The following is a 21,353-nucleotide window of genomic DNA, read 5'->3' on the forward strand; positions in this document are numbered from 1 at the left end:
AAGAGTTAAGCTGAATTTCCAGATGTTTAAAGTTTAATATTTAAAATATTATGCAGAAAATCAGTTTCAAAGACATCTATTTATTCTATATTTAAGTGCATTTAAAAAGGTACTTTCTGAGCTAAATGATTAGCCTGAGCTGAGTGAGAACATTTGGCGCTCTCACACAAGAATCTGTGTGTTTGATGTTTGAATTTGATTTGTTCCGTCACTGGATGTCTGTGTGCAGACACTGCACGCGCAAATTAGATTCACTCCACGGGTCCCAATTCAATTCAGTCCTGCTGAAGAAGAGTGCAGCACATTCAGCCACAATAAGTCACTGGCTGGATTATTCTGAGAACACTGAGGTCACGCTGTTACACAAGATTAACTGCGAGGACACACACCTACACAATTTCGCCCAAAGTGCATTTTTTTTCTGAAACACGAAGGTCTTTTCTCACAATCTCCTGAGGGTGGGAGACACTGACCAAGTTATTGTTTTGAAAAAACAAAGGAGTGGATCAGATTGCAGCACTGAAGCAACAGGAGAGGGGGAGAAATGTGAGATGATGTGTCCTGGCGACATGACACACATTTGGTAATAGTTAATAGTTTTCGGAAACACGCTTTTTTGTTTTCTTACTGAAAGCCTGAATATGCCAGGGCCATCAAAGTGATTTTAGTTCAGGGGCCACATACAGCACATTTGGATCTCAAGGGGCTGGACCCCCCCTAAAAATACACCCTTTAATTTAGTGCAAAGAAGAACAAGTGCATTATAAAAATGTTCACATTTAATGAACTTTCCTTTAACAAAACATTTTATGAACAACCTGGATTTCATGGATTTTAATTTTAATCAAACCTGTCAGCACTGATTAAGCCCGCTGCTGCTGTCATGTCTTTTTTTTTTATACATGATCAATGGAGTGACCCCAAATCTATTAACTCTCTTAATAAACAACAGCTTTGTTCATATAAATCACCGTTGCTAATATTTAAAATATACCCTGTAATCTGATTCACCACTGTTGATATAGAATCCAAATCTGAAATTACTAGGCACTTTTCTTTTACTTCACACATTACATTAGGAGCACATTTTAGACCTTATTTTGTGTGTAGTGTTTGCTTTTTGTTAAATCTGATGGACACGTCTGTTCACGTCGTTGACACTATTTAATGTATGTGCATATTGTCCATAAACCTAAAAAAATAACATAAATAAAAAAACAACCTGAAATCTCTTCAGGAAAAAGAAAAGTAAAGAAAAAAGAGCAATTTCAGCACATTGCTGCCATCTACAGTTGAGTTCTGGGTCCACAGCTCTGACTAAACACTTGTGCAAGTAGAACATTTTGTAATAGCAGTTGTTGAAAAATTGCAGCTAATTCCTTCAGTGTAAGTTTTGCACTTTACAAAATAGTCCCGTGGGCCAGACTGGACCCTCTGCTGGGCCGATTTTGGACCCCAGGCCTCATTTTTGATACCCCTGCTATGTACGAAGCTCTGTGCTGCACACATATAGCTAGCAGCTGCCCATCTTGTGCTGGTGGGAGGATTTGATTATTACAGGACGTACCCAGACTGCTGTTTCCAGTCTTTTCACAAATGTGACCAAACCAACTGTTTGCCACAGTTTAGTTGTATAAACAATCTAAAACCAAAAGAATGTTGAACATTTAACTTGGAACGGGACATGTCGTACCAGTGTGGCCCCCACGTGTAATAGTGTAATAGGAGCTTTTATTTAGAAACCAAAATACAAAGCAGCTCATGGACATGTTTTTAATTAGAAGTTGAGCAAGTTTTACTTGCATGAAGGAATAAATAAATGAATGAATTGCCTAGAGGATGATATTATATGATTTTATAAAATTACAATTTCCGATTGGTTCACATGCACAATATGTGGGGAGAAACAACTTATTTTTACACTGAATACACTTAGAGAAAAGTTGTTTGCAGCATGTTTACTGGTGACTCAGATGAAAACCACCAGATAAAAACTTGTAAGTCACTTTCATATTTCTCCGTGACGTTGTGCCAAACTCCACAGTGTTAGCTTAAATCCTTATCTCTGGTGGTCATGTTGTCTGCAGGGTATCTGTGGAGCTGCAGTGTACAGCAGGAACCCATCTCACTACCTGAACCAGGTTGCAAATTCAACTCTTGTGTTTCGACAGCTGGAAAAGCTGGAAAACGCTGCGCTGGTGCAGCCGAGCGCACTGTAAGAAAAGCTCGGACTCACCCGAGAGAAGAGATGGGGCTGAGGGCTGCTGCTGCTGTGGGGGGACTCCAAGGGTGAGGATGGAGGCGGGGAGGACGGGGAGGAGGGAGACGGGGAGAGGGAGGAGGCGTGGCGCGAGGAGGGCGACAGGCTGAGGTCCATGGCTGGAGGAGTGAAGCAGGACCCGGGTCGTTCTTGAGAGGAAAACTGGGAATCTGGAGAGTCAGATGAGACGTTTGTCATAATCTATGTTGCTGTAAAAAGATTCTACTGGATATGAGCTTAAGTCTGTGTGGTTTCCCCTTTTGATAGTCGTTGTGTTGGGAATTAAGTGCCTGAAGCTGCTCATTTAGATGTGGTTGTGTGCCCTATGTATGTTGCCATGGAGGCTCTTCAACTAATTCCTTATTTTGATATAGCTAATCTAATTTTAGCTAAATGACAGCCTGAAAACTGAAAATAAACCTTGATTACAAGTCCGGATCGTGTTGAGAGGGCTGTATCTCGTAAGGGCCTAGCATTAGCCTCGCAAGATACATGATAGTTCAGGATGGCGTGCGGGGCTATTATTTGCCAAAAAAAAAAGTCAAAGTGAGCACCAGCACTGATTGCATTGAAACTACATCCTTGAGTTTAAGGCTCAAAATTGTGTTCTTGTGCATTTGCTGTCATTCTAGCTGTTTTAGCCTCCACAAACTCTTAGCCAGGGAAATACCTGTAGCAGCTAAATGCCATACTTCATTCACCAGCTAGTTGCACTCATCCCTCATGTTCTGTCTGCAAATAAATTGCCTTGCATCAGTTAAGGCATGGTCTTTGCTAGTTAATGAGCACTGTATGCAATGTGTGTTGACACAGGGAGCACACAGGAAAGAGGGCGAAGACGCATTTTTAAACAAAATGGAAATGCACACAGATTAGACACGAACAGCCTCACTGACCAAACCACTGGATTAGAAATATTTTAATTAATGGGACATTGACAGTCTCCTTAATCTGGAGTTTCTGCAACTAAGTGTCTGAAGAACTGGTAAATGCTGCCACCTAGTGGTCACTGGGGGTATAGCTGCCCGAGTTACACAGCAAAAAAAAAACTATTGTTCAATCTGAAGTGACACATACCCACATTGCCCAATGTTGCCAGCGCCGCCCTCAGTGACATATATCACAGGAGCCACCGCTGCATGCACTTACTGAATATCTCAACTGAGCACAGAGTCAGGCGGCTCATTCTGTCCGTGAATGTCACAGAGGACGCGTTGTGGTCGTCAGTGTCACGCTCCTGTTGTTATAAGTGACACTGACATTTCTGGGCACAGTCCACGTCTGTTTCAGAACAGCAAAAGGCCACCGTTCATTGGATTTACTATATTAAGTTACCGGGAAAGTGGGAACAGAGAATCAAGCATTTGCATTATCACAGTTACAGACGTACACACGTGACACGCTTTTGAGTGATGCCATGGTGCATTTGCACAGCACTTTTTTTTCTTTTTCAAAGAATACCGCATGCGTGTTGAGTCGCAGCCTTACCTGGAGAGGAAGGAGGCGATGGGAAGGTTGAACACTGCATCCGTGGTCGGGTGATGCTGAGGGGGGCGCAGATGGAGGAAGGGCAGGCTCTCTTTCCTAATATCACGGGGCCATGTGTTCGCCCCGAGGGAAGCTTCAGGTCCAGCGGTTCGTCCATCGACAGCATGGTGGCTGCTTGCTGCTGTCTCTGTCTGTCTGTCTGTCTGTCCGTCTGGTGAGAGAAAAAAAAGACAGTTCAATATTCATTTTGTTCAAAGTATCCGAGCTTTGCGTTAAAACATGTAAATTTGTAATAATCTTAATTAAACTCTGCTGGGTTTAAAGCACACATGTGACTGGCATGTGTAAAAAGTCTGAGCTAATGCTAAGCTAACCCATGGGGAAAACAACTGAATTGTGATAAATAATAAAAAAAGTAAGACGTGTATTCACTTGTGGAGCTGAGACTTCATCCCCGCCTTCACAGCGGGGTGAGACGAGTCTGAGTCATCAGTCTAAATACGCGTGGTGCCCAGTAATCACAACAACAACGTGAACAGTCACTCTCGGCGGGAAACTGAACCAACGGGACGCATTGTTTTGGCACCCCCCCGCAAACCGGCCGCGCTAAGAAGAGCCGCTTAGATCCAAAGATACTTTAAGGGACGGCCAAACGTATCATTTGTGTTGGCACAGCTCACGGCTACAGTCACATCCGGTGAGTGTTTCATTAATACAGTCGTGGCTTATAGAAGACGTGTATGAAACCAGTGAGCTGGAGTAAAAACACCATGAATCACTTTAAACATCAGATGAAAGCCCGCAGCCAAAACGCTTTTAAAATGACACAGACTTTGGATACAAATATGTTTCCAGTCATACATGTTGCTTTTATAAATCTGAATTCTAAACTAAAATAACTATAATATAAACTAAAATATAGAGTGGAGAGTAACAGAAGTTGTGCTTTAATGCTGCACGGGTACTTACTACTACACGCATTACTGAGGGTGAAAATTTCAACAAGCTGCAGTTAGCCCACTTTGTACAAATCATAACTTGTATTCACCGATCAGCCACAACATTATGACCGGAGAAGTAATTAACATTTACTTGAGAAAATTCAGTGTTGTTCCGGGAAACTTTTAGACCTGGCATTCATTCATGTGGGTGTTACTTGTACATGTACCACCCACCTAGACCTGACCAGGTACCCCCCACCCCACCCCTAGCAATGACAGGATGCAGCCTGACACAGACACACGCACACAAAAATGTAACTCAAAAAAACATGGTGAAGAGCACAAGGTGTTGACCTGGCCTCCAAATTCACTAGATCCCAAACTGATCAAGTATCTGTAAGGTGATCCACAGAGGCCCCTCCCCTCAGAAGACCCATGTCCATTCTCTGATGAGTCTGAAACTGTTGTGGAGGCACAAGAGACCTGCACAATATTAGAAAGATGGTCATAATGTTATTCCTGATCGGTGTGATGGACAAACTTCGAAGATGTTGTTCTCTTCAGTCCTCAAACCCTAAAAATAATAATGTGTCATCACACGCCACAGGATATTATTTAGATTTAGAGTCGTGGGATCTCATTATCTCACAGTGAAGCAGGTGTAAACCCAACGGAGACTGCGATGCCACAACTTTGTGGTAACTTTCTGCAGTGAGAACAAAACAAACACACAGAAAAACAATAGCCGAAGGCTAACTGACTGTGAAAAGTTGCTGTAAACTCTTCAGTGAGAGTTAAAGGTGAGACTGTAGCTTTCAGATATAAAGTCTGGTCAGCTGGTCCGTCTCGTTACAGTCTCTTATATAACCTAGAAGCTCAACTCGGTGGAGTTGACTGATTTCGGGTCTGGACACAGACGGCTGTAGCTGAGTTCCTGAGAGCAAACCTCTGAGAGGCGTTATGCTGTGGGTTTGTTTCAGATCCTCTACATTTCTGTGGTGCGTCCCTGAAGGGCCAAACAGCATTTTACAGTAGTTTTCCACTTCTGATGGTATGATACTACGGACGAAGCATGAGACAAAAGCCTGCCCAGCTCCGTGACTCAACTTACGGGTTGTTGTTAGACAGAGTGACTCAAGGCCCAGATATCTGCTTCAAAGAAAAAGTCTCACAGCAGGAAAACCAAAAAGGGGGAAACGGTGAAGTGGACCAAACCTGCGGGGAAATGCTTGACAGCTGCTGGAAACGTTGGCACAGCACGCACGCAGACATTTTTCACACTTTCTCTGCAGGACCTGCCGTTAGTTCGCTCTCTCTTGGGCTAATTAACCAACGCGCGCCGCCTTTTTCTAACAGCACCAGCCATTATTGAAACTAGAACAGCAGCCGTGGTGCGGAAATGTCAAAAACAGACATATTGTTGGCCCTAAACATCTGCCAGAAAGCTCGGATGTGTTTGCTGTTTGTCAAAAAATGTTGATCTCGTCACGTCTTAGTGACAATAACTTAATTTAAGTTTAGCTTTAAAGCAATTTTCCTGTCATGTCCCATAGATTTGAAGACAAAGAGAGCACACAAATTGCGGGTTAACGCGATTTGAGACTGAAGCGGCACGAGTCTGAAAATAGTCTGACATTTTCGGAAAGTAGATTTATCATTTTTCTTGGAGCGAAGTTGTCAGGAGTTCACCAGAACCTTGTTACACCGCATACAACAGTGCAACAGTTTACACTCACAGTAGTAGCTGGACACATACTCCATCTTAAAGTTTTGCATTTTTACAAGTTTAGACTGAGACTTTCCAGCCCTTGCTAGTCTTTACACAAAAATATGCAACGCTAACATCCTCCTCCCTCCATTTCCAGTCTTAAACTAACCAGTGACGCTGCCTCACGCCCAGCGTGTCTGGACCAAAACGTTGCACTTTAATGACGCCGCAAAGGCCACAGCCAACCGTCTCACAGACGCTGACATCTCCTGAATCATGCCGATCGGAGACTCACCGGCACCCGGACACCGGAAAACGTCCGACCGTCAGCTCCGTGTGTCACAACCTTTAAGGACAACTAGTGTTGACTCTGGACACGAACTGAATACCTCTCTGCTCACTCATGATGGTTACTGTCATTGCAGTGAAGAAAAGTGAAAGGCCCCTCCCCATAGCAAATGTCTGGTTTGGTTTATCTCAGGGGTGCGCAAAGCATCCAGTACTTGTATTTGTTGAGGGGGAAAAAAAATGTATTTGTATTTGTATACAGTTCAAAATAGATGTATACATTTTTTTGAGTTACACTTCTAATTTAGGATATGTGTAAAAATAGATATCCTTTAATTATCCATTATAATAATTATGGATGTATTTGCAGTATTTGGTTGATGTTTTGCATTAAATGCAGCTAATAGAGGTGATGTAGGCTGACCTGAAGGGGCAGAACATGCCTCATGATGATGATTTGGTTCTTGTGGGAGACAACGGGGGTGATAGTGGTTCAGTAAGTAAAGTGGTTAGCGGTTCAATCCCCGGAATGTGACACATGCTTAAGTGTCCTTGAGCGAGACACTGAGCCTCTGTGACTGAGTACCAACAGGCAGAAAGGCGCTATATCAAAGCAAGATAATTTCCCATTACCAGTAGACGACAGTCTGAACTAGAGAGCTAACGAATGCTACCTAGGACGGATGCTAACGTGAGAGAACCATGTTGTGTGTATTGTATTCCACTTTATCACCCTTCCTAACTCCTGCACACTAGACTTTTGCACATGCACAGGAGTGCAATCGATCTCGTACCTCTCAGCGACAAAGCAAATAAAAACAGCTTCTCCAAATCTTTTTCATTCAACCGAAGTCTGGAAACCGATCCATCTCGCAGACTCTTCGCTTCCACTTGAAAGCTCACACCCACGGCACAAAGTGTTTTGCAGGTATGTGTTTTTCTAGACGGCGGTTACGTGTTTAGTCGGTGTTTGCCTCCAGTGGAACACCTAAATGGCGCCAGACGTGGGCTGTAAGTGGGTTTGTGTCACAACTGCACAGCCTCCACTGGGTGTCTCGCTATATGGCTCTATAATGATAGCTGGCAAGCGAGAGCGGCCTTAATTTACTCTCCCCGGCTGGATTAAAACCGGCAGCGCTCCAGCTACATGTACACCTCTTTAACTTCTAAACTTGCTGTCGCCACAAATTCTTCCACAATCACTGACACAATCCCCCGACATAATATAAGGCAGAGGCTAAACCACAATGAAGTCAGTGTTTAGGTCCTTCTGCCGGCTTGCCAGCTACCTCACCACACTGGTTTCACATTCCACAGCAACCTCGTTGACTTCTCAAACACACACACACACACACACACACACAGTCGCTGCTATTTGGAGGTATTGTGAAGGCACACATATGTATCCAGGCACGCATGAAGGCTAGGGTCGCACCAGCAGGCATGCGCACGGGCTCATAAACACACGTGAGCCCCCAGCCTCAGGCAGCTACTCCCCTTCCCTTTCCCTCAGTGACCTGCGATTGGGCGGCGTGCCCAGACCCTCTTATGGATTTCCTAATGCCTAGCAAAACACATGCTTTGACTGCTCACAGGCCTCTCTCAAACATATGTACTTGTGGGCACATGCGTGCACACACACACTTGCACGCGGTTCAAGTTGTAAACACAAGTAAATAACGGGGGGAGGGGGTCCAATCTGCAACACAGGTTTGTCTTTTGCCATGAGGGAACGTTCATCTGCAGGGTGCATCTTCTGGGTCCCTACCCCAGCTATTGCATCCACACACCCCAACCCTTATGCTCACCCCACCCAACCTGAACTTTAAAATCAGACTCATATTTCTTTGAAGACGTGGACACGTCTGCTAAAAGAAGTGTCCTTAACCTCCTGAGACCTGAGCAGTTTCTCCATTTCATTAAGAACTATAGAAACTTCCAGACCAGAGGAAGTTTTTGGGAAAAATAACGATGTCCTCATGTGTGGACACAGGGATTATTTATAATAAATATTATAATAAATGTCAACAATATGTAGCAAAATATAAAAATGTTAATTTTCTTGTCTGAACATTGCTGTGCAAAAGCAGAATCGCAAATAATGAAGTCCCAACGTCCTCAGTCGAGCAAGTTAAAGCTTCTTACCATTGATAGAAATTGCGTGTCATATTAAACTAGAAATGTTTCAACTGTAAAACTTGATGAGGTTTTGTACGTTGTCCACTTTTGTTACGTGATCGGCTGCAGAATAAATGTGCTGAAAATGGCCGCTACCGTGTTTTTACACCAACTGGTATCTAGTTATGAGGATAAAAGTTTAAAACGAAGCAGAATAAGCTGCCACAGATCTAAAACTTGATGTCCCCATATGAGGACGCAGGGTCTCAGGAGGTTATTATAGTGGTTTAAAACTAACGCAACAAAAGCCCAGACCCAACGCAGACCCTAACGCCACAAAATTGCGTTCACCTCCCAGGAAATGAAACTATGCGTGACAGTGATGCAGACGATAAGAGCTGTGATTGGTTCATGTGGTTGTAGCGTATTTCCACTTTAGTGCTTCCGGCTGCTTCTCCGTCTCATTGTTTTATGATCAATTAAAAAGGAACACACTGCAGAAAAGTTAACTGAGGGCGTTTTTGAAGGTGCAAGCATTTATTTCGGCTGTTTCGACATTGTTGAATGTGGAGCAGGACAACAAAAAGTCCCTGGAATGTGCCACATGCTAAAATGTCCATGAGCAAGACGCTGAACCTCCAGTTGCTCCCATAGCACGGTACTGCGTGGTGTATGAATGTGTGGGTGCTGTGAGCGACTGGGTAGTGTGTCTGTGACTGTTAAGCTCTTTAAGTACCAATAGGTAGAAAAATGCTACACAAAACAAAACATTTATCATTTAGCATTACCAGTAGACAATAGTCTGAATCACTGAGCTAACAGACGAATGCTAACATGAGAGAACCTGACTGCAGACGTCTCAATACTAATGTGACGTAACGGAATAATCTCCCGGCCAAACTCATGTTGCCTCCACAACCCAGTTAAGGATGAAAAAAAAACTCTATTTGACAAAACTAGCGATGCAGTTAAGTCGTGTTTCGTTCAGTCAGAGCCTCCTCTGCTACGGAGTCGAGACTTTTCACCCTGACTCCTGAACGTCACTCAATCCGGGCCGACGCACGAATATTCGCTACTTTTTGATAGGATGTTTCTCTTGTTCTCAACACATTTTAAATCTATTTGTTCCAAATAAAAAAAAAAAAAACAAACAAACAAAACAAAAAACGCTTAATTTGCGCCTTTCCGAATACCGTATCTGGGGTCGGCTCCACCCTGGACTTCTAGTCCCACCACATTAGAAACAGAAACATTTTATACACGATTAGACGTGAAACAGTACAGACACAAATGCACAGAGTTGATATCCCCCTCAGGTGTAAAACACACACACACACACACACACATATATATGAAGAGAGTCTTTCCTCCTCTCACAGGAAACGTTAGCTTCCACGGTGCCCTGATCTGGCCTCTCCCTCCCCGTTACTTTTTACTCCCCTCTCTCTGTCTTGACTTCTCTCCCTCTCGCTCCTTCCTGTGGTTTTCCTCTCCCAGTCCTCCAGCAGAGCATACCTCTCCCGTTCCCTGCGCCTCCCACTCCTTTTTCTTCTCTCCAGTTTTCTTATTCTCAAGTGCAATTTTTTTTTCTTTTATTTTTCTTCAATTTCTCGTCTTGCTGTTCCGTCCAAGTCACACGGTATTGCTCAACTCAGACTTTTGCAGACTGCATTGTGCTAATTGTCAAATGTGAGTTAAATGTCATGATTTAAGAAAAGGCAAACGGTAAGAACCCCAAATTTCTCTCGTTCTGGCCAGAACTGAAGGATAAACTTAGGTAGGGGGTGGGCTCAGTAAAAGGCTCCAGCTTCGATGTTTGATGTGCGAGCAGAGAAACGGAGAGACACAAGAGAGCCCATCACTCCAAGAACCATGTCAGCTCTTATTTTCAGGGGGTTATATCCTTTGAACCTCCCGTCCCACGTCCTTATAAGGTATTAGGCAACGCTGTTGCAACAGCAGGGATGACAGGAGGCTTTGTTTTTGTGACTTAGAGGCATACGGAGACGAGTAAAAAGGCCCGTAAAAGAGAAATGAGCGGAATCGGCTGAAAACGGACACCTGTTTGGGCAAAACCGTAAAAGAGAAGGAGAGGAATGATTTTTAAGGACGCGGAGAACGGGGTTGACGAGGACGAGGAGGGAAACGGCCACGGGTTCGTCCAACCACACGCACTGTGGCGAGATGGAGACGAGAGGAATGCAGTTTCTGTAGGCATTTCTTAAACAAAAAAAGACGGGCCAACATTCTCACTGATGTCAGTGGGTTTCTTTTATACATTGCACAATATGTGTTTGACTGTTTTCAACCCACCCCCCCAACAAAAAAAAAAAAAAAGAAAACACTAATGACCGTATCGCATTTCAGACTCTCAAGCCTCAAAAACAAAACCACCGGCATAGCAATTAAGAGGTTTCAGCCGCCGCAGCAGCAGCAGGAAAAAAAAGGAAATTTACTGTCAGTGTTCGCAACTCGTGAATGTGTTGAACCACTGTTTTATATGATGTCAGCTCCGAAATCACAACGCTCTTTCTCTCTCTGTATGCCTGCATTGAGGACAGTGAACTTCCCTCAGGACGAGAAAGAAAAAAAAAACAAAAAAAAAACGGCATGGTATGAGGAGACTGAGAGCGAGTAGGCGGCGAAAGAGCCAAGAAGAAAACAGAAACTGTGGGAGTCAGACGCAGGCTCCCACCCTTTCCTCTCCTCACACTTTTCCCATTATTTGTCTCGGCATTACCCTCCCTCTCTCCCTCTCTCTCTCTCTCTCTCTCCCTGTTGCGTCTCAACACCGCTAAGTGATGCAACTCTGCTCAGCAAGCCTGCAATAGCCACCAGTAGAGCCTGCAGCGTCTCCTCGACTGACACTGGCGTCTTCACCACTTAGAAAGGGAGTGGTGGCGGCTGTCAGGGGAGGAGGAGGAGTAGGGGGAGTAACCTCTCAAGACAGGAATTAAGTCGTTTTTCAGCTCAAGAAATTCTCCATCTCGGCTCCCCGAAGGGATTTTTGAATCGATGGATTTTAAAAAAATAAATAAATAAAAATGAATAAATATTGGCGCAAAGTGGCTTGGGCGGATCGATGATGAAATTGCTATGAAATCGATTCTTAAATCAAAATATCGATACTTTCGATACTTCAGTTATTCCAGGCAACGTAGTAACACAGTGGAAAGTGACTCAACTGTTGAGTTGTGGCAACACAGTAAACTTTGTGAAACACCTCAGGTTAAACCACAACACAGAACACGAGGCATTTACGATGAGGTGAACAGTCTCCTCATTTCATAGTGGGTCTACATAGTTAAACAATAACTCATGATTGTGCCCTCTGTTTGGTTTTTCTGTTGTTGTTCAACTCCAATACATAGTAAATGAGGCCGCAACCTCAAACTTCAGGTTTACCAGACGTCTGTGAAGGTTCTCAGTCATCCAGGTCATGGTTTATACCCAAAACAAGTTGAATATAGGGAACTGGACTGGTAGAGGTTTACCAGACACATCAGGGTGTATTTACACAAAGTATCGGCATCGGATTGGTATCACCGATATCAGCCTGAAGTTTTACTCAGCATCGGATCGGAAAGGAAATCAGTGGTATCGAACATCAGTAGCTCGGGGATGGGGTATGTGAGTGTGTGCAAGGTCTTGAGATATGTATTGTGGAGGTGCTGAACGGTGCAGGAACATGTGAGGTCTGAACCCAAACCTAATACTTGGATTAAACCTTCCCATACAAGTGAAAAAGAACCTCGCTTTGGTTCCACCAAGCTCCAGTCAGATCCTTCACCCCTTACCCACAAAACAATATCCTGCTCTAACTCTCTTCAAATTGTCTTCAAAGCTGAACCGGTCTATTTGACTTTTTATATAATTAGCCTAAATTTAGCCAACTTTCTTTCACCTAATCACTGTATATTGGACATTAATTTGCAGAATACACAAGCGTTAGACCTCATTTATTTCAAATTATGTGATATAGAAACATGTGAGGCAGGTACAATTTGGCCCAGAGGCCAATACGAAGTCTAAATGAGTCACATTTATTATCATTATTAGGTATGTTTGACTGTTTGCCATTTGGGAACTGACTGCTGTGCTGCCAGGAAAAGAGTGACTCTGTTCAACTCTTGAAAGTCCACTTTGTTTTCCTAGTGCCTCACACCTGATAGAGAGTACCAGATAAGATACGCTAATCTTTTATTTTCCCCACTGCGGGGAACCCTTTTTCTCAGTAAAAATGCAGAATATATATATATCTAAAGAAAACTGCAAAACTTGGTTCAAGTTGGTAGATGTAATTAGTCTTAGTCAAATCCAAAATGCTAGAGAAAAAGAGAGAAAACTACAGTATGTGGAGATATACAGTATCTCACAGCTCTGCAAACAGTTTTCGTTTGATGGCATATCCTTCATCGTCCAGTGACGGTACATTTTCTTCTCTGAATATGCCAATATGCATCAAGCACTCACTACACTAAGAGCAGAAGCTTAGACACAGTCTGTGTGTTGTGGTGTTGGAGAACGCTGAAACTCTTTTTTTTTTTTTATTGGAGGCAGGTAGCACAGGGAGAAAATGCTAGAGAGTTCATTCCTAGAAAAGCAAGGCGCAGGCTAAAGACAAATATTTGGAGTCGGACAGCTGTACAAATGGAAAAGAGATCAGCTGGGGGGGAGAGAGAAAGATTCAGCAGGTCTGTAATAAAGGCTAAACCCTCATTACAGTTTATCCCTTCTTTGGCTCAAAGGTGAACTTAACCATGTATAGTAAACTTCAAGCTGGTAGCATTTGCAAGAATGTGAGTGTGGACCATCTTCCTCCCTGGATAAAGCAGGAGCTAAGTCCATCATGGAGGACGACAGAGTTTATTAATATAGCCCTGAACAGCTAACTTTAGACTTTCCCACAGAAACCCACAGTTTCAGAAACTCATCTCTGCTCATCTATTGTCTCTATCATTGAGGATTTCGTTTTACGAAAATAAGCTATTCATGCAATAAAATGATATGGATGCAAACTCTCCACCTTCAGATTAGTATGTTTCATGAGGATACGCTTCAATTAGAATAAAACTTGTTCCTGATTGTCAGCTCTGACCAGTAGCTACTAGCTACTAGCTACCAGAAGTGCAGAAAGTTCATAATAACTAATCCCCCAATTTCTTATCAAAAATAATCCTGAGAACTGCTTTGCTAAACAAATGAACTTTGTGATTCCTTGTTTATCCAGATTTCCTCAATAGGAGCGGCAGGTGCAAAGCTAGCATGAGCCAAAGACCCAAATTAGCTATATTAGCCATACTAGCCAAAGGTGGTGAGAAATGGTGCCTGTGGCAACGATCCTGGAAAGATTATATGATATTGATCGTACAGAGGGTGATATTATCGTACAAATACGATAATTTTCGTAGTCTGGCAACACTGCCTGTAATCAATGTTTCCATTTGCTTTAGTGCAAAGACCACCCCTAGTGGACAAATTGGGAATAGGTGCAGACTTAATGTCTTCTATGCAATGGTTGCGCTATGCTAATTCCTTCAGAGGGCCTAGAGAGGACCCTTCATCTGGGTCGATATTGAACAATTATATTTTGCGCATGGCAGAAAACGCAGAGTAAAGATCAGAGCCAGACTTATAATTCATAATTCAAAGTAACGCAGGAGAAATAAAGACCTTTAGAAAAAACAAATCCACAACTTTGATAATTTGGTGAGCCTTATATCAAACAGACCAACACTGCTGTTGGCTCAAACAAAAAGAAGAGGTTTTCAGGCGTAGGCTTTGTTCAGTTTGGATGATGAGCTGTTTATTAGCAATAAAAATGGTTAGACATGTGGAGGACACTCTAGGAGAAGTGGAGCTTCCCTATCAGAGCTGGAGGCAAACAGGGCCGGCCCAGTAATGGGGTGGTCCCTTCTGTCACCCAGCGATGAGGAGAATGTGGGAGCAGACCTAAACTCCAAGTTGAAGTTACTGCTAATGTAATCTCTGTACACAAAATACATAATCTGTATGTAAAACTGTGAATGCATGTGAATATGAATAAAAGCTAAAACCCATCAGGAACTTGCTGGACTTGTTTCTGTAAGAACCAGAAAACTGGTGCCACTAATTGGCAATAATAGCTGGATACTTACTTGCCTAATGCAGTTAATGGCAATTAGTGGCACCACTTTTCTGGTTCTTATAGAAACGAGTTAAGCAACTTTCTGATGGGTTTTACCCACAAAGTTTCCTATTCAAACCTCAACTTCCCATCAGTCTCGTAGAACTGAAGAAGCTACCTAGATGACGTCTTCAAGAAAGTCCAGTTGCCCTTTTTTAACAGCAACTCTTGGATCACCATAACCTGGTTGACTGAGGACCTTCTCAGACACACTGGTCATATGATGCCATAAAGGAGAAGTAGGTGACCAGTCATCAAAGACATCATGGGGAGTACATGAGAAGGGATTGTCGCAGTGCACAAACAAGTCTGAATAAATTGGAAATTGGTTTTAGGCAATTCATTTGTATTAGATGCATGAATATCTTCTATAGTTGTCAGTCCCACATTGTCCTCTGTGTGTTTCTTTATCAATTTCTCTCTTTGTCCCCTCTCCACACTCACAGCCTCTACCCATAAACCCTTGCAACGCGGCCATCACCAGCATCCCACCGCTTGGCAGCGGTACAAGGTCAACAGAAACCTTTTCACTTCTTCCCTCCGTGCTTTGACTCCCTGCAATTCATCTCCATCAGCGGAGGCTGCCCCCGTTTCCCCACAGTCCTTTCATCCACCACTGCCCTGCGATGAGCGAGGGGAAAGAGAAAAGGGCTAAAGATGGGGAAGAGGATGAGAAGAAGTCCAGGGATGCTGGAAAAAAAAAAAAAAAAAAAGTACAGACTCTCTGGGTTGAGTTGAAAATAAAGAGGCAGGGAGAAGTAAAAGAAGGGAGGGAACGTCAGGAAATGAAAGACAGAGAAAGGAAGGAGGGGAGTTAGTGGAGAGAGACAGAAAGACTGAGGGAGAAAAGCGTTTTTAACTTTCACTGTCAGCGGGGACAGACGAGGCCAAGAGCCCCGATCCAACCTTTCTTCCCTTCTCTTTTCCTTCTTTCTTTCTTTCTTTCTTTCTTTCTTTCTTTCTTTCTGTCTTTCTGTCTTTCTTTCTTTCTCCAAGCATCCCTCTCTCATTCCCTCAGCTCTGTCATCCAGACCTAAAACACACAAACACATGTGCCTCACATTCCTACGTGCAGAGCAGATTCACCCAATTTGTTTCCACTCTGTGTGTGCGTGTGCGTTTGTGTGTGTGTGTGCGTCTGTGTGTGCCAAGCCAGTAAATAATAACCAATCCCAGCTGTACTGTGGGCCGTTCCTCTCATTCTCGATGGGGATACAAAGAGGGAGGCGAGGGGGCGAAAGAAAAAAAAAAACAAAAAGAAAAAAAAAACAGGCTCCGTCAAATAACAGAGTAATGAGCTGGAAAAGAAGTCGGCGAGTTAAGCGGGGAAAGAATTGATAACGTTTTCACGCTAACAGATGTTATGAGTCTTGTCGAGGTGGCAATCAGTGCGAAGTGACGTGCCATTTTGACTAATGAAAAATGATTTGTAAGCCAAGTTTCAGAGTCAGACCACCTTAAAATGCTTCCATCCTGCAGCAAAAGATGTTTTGGTGAAGGGAAAGTTTCTACAAAGTTTAGTAAAAGTTCCCTTCTAAGATCAATAATGGAACTGAGTTGGTAATCCAAAACCTAATTTCCAGGTTTAAAAACATAAATATCCTTAAAGAATTGTGTGTAGAAATCCCCTTTATTTGAATAATTATTACAAATTGCCAAATACCTTTCTTCACTGAACCATTTCTAGCGGCAGCAAAGTTAGCTGCTCCCTACGATTGTGGCTAGCATTGTTAGCTTAGCAGCCACAGCAGATCTCTGACTTGCAGCCCTGTATATTTTGAAACTGCATTGGTATCAAATTCATTTTAGTCCGGGGGCTACATGCAGCCCCAAGTCGATTTCATACGGGTTGGGCCAGTAACATAACAGAATAATAACCTATAAACAGTGTTGCCAGATGGGAAATGACAAATTATTGTACCAGAAGCTAACAATTATCGTATTTTGAGGAAAATGATCGTATCTGTTTGAGTTTGCTAACAGACATGTCTTGAAGAAGTCAAATTATCGTACATTAAAGGGATTTCTGGAATTATTGATCGTACAGAGGGTGATATTATCGTGCAAATACGATGTCTGGCAACGCTGCCTATAAACAATGTTTCCCTTTGTTTTAGTGCAAAGACCACCCCTAGTGGACGAATTGGGAATAGGTGCAGACTTAATGTCTTCTATGCAATGGTTGCGCTATGCTAATTCATCCAGAGGGCCAGAGTGGACCCTTTATCTGGGTCGATATTGAACAATTATATTTTGCACAACACAGTGTAAAGATCAGAGCTAGAAACTAATAATAATTCATAATTCAAAGTAATGCAGTGGAAATAAATCAATTTAGAAAAAACAAATCCACAACATTTGGTGAGCCTTATATCAAACAGACCAACACTGCTGTTGGCTCAAACAAAAAGAAGAGGTTTTCAGGCGTAGGCTTTGTTCAGTTTAGATGATGAGCTGTTTATTAGCAATAAAAATGGTTAGACATGTGGAGGACACTCTAGGAGAAGTGGAGCTTCCCTATCAGAGCTGGAGGCAAACAGGGCCGGCCCAGTAATGGGGTGGTCCCCTCTGTCACCCAGCGATGAGGGGAACATGGGAGCAGACCTAAACCGCAAGTCGAAGTTCCCACAGGAGATCACCACAGCCTTCCAGCGGTCAGATTTTGCGCTTGGGTCTGGTCTTGCTAGGGCAGTCATTATGACTGAACCAGCCATCCCACGGGAACAGAGAACAGAGGCTGCGCTCAAGAAAGGAAAAATGCTGCACGGAACTATCAGATGTGTGCACATATGCAGAGATAAAACTGTACATCAACATATTTGACAAATAAAACCCTAAAAGTCATAGGCAGAGGCCACACTAGAGCATTTACCAGGATGAGGAGGGAGACACGGTGAACCTTCAGCTGCATGATTGCATATGCTGCTTTCTGGAATGCAAATCTGGGCTTTGAGCAGCTCATCTGGTAACTCTCCCTTTCTTCTTTTTGAGCCATTTCTTGGTAAGTTTAACAGTTTGCAACAAACCCATCTACACTGACCACTGCTAAACTCTATCTTTAGTGCATTTGTCCCGACCACATTATTCTCATCACTGCCTCTATGTTAATTGGTATATTTGCTCAACGATTTTTTGAAAGGTTCTTTCATGCCACATCCATGCACGTCAAACTTCTGCAACTGCTTTCTCATTGTGGAGGCAGTCTGACACCACAATAACTTAGATTGGACTGGATTTGCTGCAGCAGCCAGTCCCGGACCATTTGACTGTTTGAAATCTTTTTTTAGATTCCTTTACCAGATTTTTTGGCAACCACTGTCCATTTTCTGAATTCCTTCGAGGCCTTCATATGCTCTAATCCTTGGAGCCGTCTGATTCTAATATTATGGATATGGATAGATGTTTGATAAATGTAGGGGTGAGCTCGGATCAGACCTTTTCTTTATTCACTGAAATCATTTTGTTTCATTCGTTTCACCTTCTCCCCGTGGCCTGAGTTTGAAATGAACATTTTATATACTGTAGACCACATCTACTGTACGAGCCTGACTGGAAAATTTCTGATCCTATACCTATGCCTGCCATTGCAGTTGATCCCCCCCCCCCTCACACACACACACACACACACACAATCATAACTCCCAACCATGAGAAGAAATCATATTTTCCTCCCTTTCTCCCCTCACAGCTCACTCCCTCTATCTGCCAGGTCTTTTTTTTTTTTTTTTTTTTTTAATAGAGGCCAGCATTGCCTCCTTCCTCCCTCAAACACCAGACCTAAAAGAAGGAGAGGGAGGCAGAAAACGCAAGGGAGGGGAGAGGAGAATATGAAGGGGAGGGAGGTAGGGAGGGAGGGAGTGACAGAGGGGGGTGACGAGTTGGGTTTTTCGGAATTTGGTCTATGTTTGGTTTGGAAGCAAAGGCCCCGGCGCTGGGCTCTCAGGAGGATAATGGAAAAGAGAGAGGGAAGAAAGGGAGGTTTATGGATGTGTGTGTACCCTCACAGGTGGTCGGCACATACTGATGGGGGGGGGCTTTTGTGTGTCAAAATGTGTGTGCGTGTGTGCGTGCGTGTGTGCGTGTGTTCGCTGAATTATGCCGGCATGCTGGCGAAGGTAATGCCATGTGTGCTCGGAGCATGTGCGTGCGCGCTATGTTGTTTATTTGCAGATGTTGGCACAAGTGCATGTGGGCTTCTAGTAAGTACGAATCAAAGAGGGACGACTATGGAGAGAGGGGGCGAATAAGACATTCCTACAATGGAGGAGGAAGGGGAGGGGATACAGGGAGCCAGTGGTTAGTTAGTGGTTTGAAACTAAGAGGAGAAAAATGAATGTCTGGTCCAGGGCCGGGCCCCGAAAAAGTTACCACAACCAGCCAAGACAGAGGAGAGGAGAGGAGAGGAGAACCTAGTTGCAAAGAGGAGAAGACGAGAACTATGGAGGCCTCCTCCTCCTTCTCCTCCTCCTCCTCCTCCTCCTCCTCCTCCTCAACTCTTGCATATGAGGCCTGCTAACTCCTGCCTGTGCCGCAGGGGAGGAAAAAGTGGGAGTGGTGCTTTTATAGCTGGGCTGAACCCACTGAACCCATCATGTACAAACAGCAGGGAAAGTATGGAGACAGAGGTCCGAGGCCAGAAGCCACACGGGGGGGCTTCAGCGAGGGGGGTGGGTGAGGATTTCAGGTTGGGGACAGCAGGAGGGCTGGCGGGAGGAGGAGGAGGAGGAGGAGGAGGAGGAGGAGGTTGATGAAGGAGCAAGAGGGAGTCAACGCAGGTCTCCCTCAGCTCCCTTTAGAACTATGCATCACCAGCTTTGGTTGGTTTTATTGGCCTTCCTTGTTTTCTATTTTAATCTTTCCTTCTTTTTTATTTATTTCTGTTCTTCTATTTTCTTTCTTATGCTTTCTTTCCTTTTTTTCTTTTTTAACCTCCCTTCCTTTAGTCTTTTTCTTTCTTCCTCTGTCTTGTTCTACTGTATTTATGACTTACTTTGTTTCATTTGCCTTTTTTCCCCCCTCCCCTCACCTTAATGCACTGTTTTTACATTTTTTCTCTTTTCCCTTTCCATCATCTTTTTCCATTCCTTCTTCCCCGCCTGTGTTTGCCTCCTTCTGCTGTTCTTCTTTCTTTCATTCTGTCATTTGTCCAGCCTGTGTTTCCTTCACTTCTTCGGGTGTTTCTTTGGCTGCTCCTCCTTAGTTTAATTCATCCGTCCATTTTTTTCCCCCCATTCCTGTTTGCATTCCATTTCTATCATTAGGTGCGACACGAATTCCCTCCCTCCATCTTTTCTCCACATGCACACAGGTTCCCGTATGCATGAGTGGCATTTCCACTCTGTATCAGACAGTAGCTGGGTTTACATCGAGACATATGTTGCGATTACAATCGGTTTAGAAGCACAAACCGAATAAAAAATTGCTCCATATAAACACCTCAATCGTAAAAAACGGGTAGAATATTCCTTTTCCCAAACTGATCATGTTAACGGTGAATCAGAATGAAGGCAGACTCCGTTCTGTCTGAGCATGCTCCGTATTGACGCAAATGTGCAGTGACGTTCAACTGATGTTTCCTCAACTGGTCTGCGGCTCCGTGGAGAGCTTGTTTTTAATAACAACTCTGAAAGAACTATGCATTATCGCACGCTTAGACGGCAGAAAAAAATAGAAATATTGAACTGTTCACTGTTCACTGTCCATCAAAAATTAATTGAAGTCGGGGTAGACTGAAGCGTGGAACACATTCAGAGCCACTGGAAAACCTTGAAGACCAGCTACTATGAGGCTAACACGATACCAAAAGCAACTACTATGCCGATTAGACGAGAGATCAGTCACGTGATGTTTTCATCGATCTGCGCGTGTCGCACATCTGTAAAAATGGCCGTTCCAATTGAAAGTAGTGGTAGCTGTGAACATCAGATCAGAATATATCACCTCACATGTAAACAGTTGACCTGAAACCTTCAATCAGAATGATTTCAATCAGAATGAGAGAAAAAGTTTCCATGTAAACCTGACTATTATGGATGGAAGGGGGACTGTAAGACAGATGCACCCTAAGAACAACAACAACAGCATCAGGAAAGGAGTTGGCTCGACTCTGAGTCTTTTTGAAAATCCATCCATAGGCGTCTGTCCAGACCTTTAGAGAACAGCATGATGCAACGAACTTGCAACCTGCGTGTCGATGTCATCAGAAGAAAAACCCCGCATTTTCAACAGCAGCTCTTTGCCCCTGACCACCATGTTGGATCTCCTTCTCTGAAAACAGAGTGAGGGGGTTTTAGCTGGGCTGACACACACCCATGGGTCACGCAGACAACCCGCCCAGCCTTTCGGGACTCTTGAGAATTGAAGTGAAAGATAAAATAGGAAAAA

The 21,353-nt window shown here is 43.6% G+C and overlaps 1 protein-coding gene across 1 annotated transcript in view; it reads right to left on the reverse strand.

Annotated features, from left to right (window-relative positions):
- Window positions 1-21,353, reverse strand: part of LOC125004459 (zinc finger protein GLIS2-like) — a 31,408-nt gene that overhangs the window by 8,089 nt on the left and 1,966 nt on the right. The window contains exons 2-3 of the mRNA XM_047579070.1: window positions 3,749-3,959; window positions 2,237-2,430 (exon numbers count right to left, since the gene is read on the reverse strand). Coding sequence (XP_047435026.1) covers window positions 2,237-2,430; window positions 3,749-3,914 — 360 coding nt within the window. The 5' untranslated portion in view covers window positions 3,915-3,959. The remainder of the gene's footprint in view (window positions 1-2,236; window positions 2,431-3,748; window positions 3,960-21,353) is intronic.

This window comes from Mugil cephalus, chromosome 2, assembly GCF_022458985.1.
Source record: "Mugil cephalus isolate CIBA_MC_2020 chromosome 2, CIBA_Mcephalus_1.1, whole genome shotgun sequence".
NCBI classification, from domain to species: domain Eukaryota; kingdom Metazoa; phylum Chordata; class Actinopteri; order Mugiliformes; family Mugilidae; genus Mugil; species Mugil cephalus.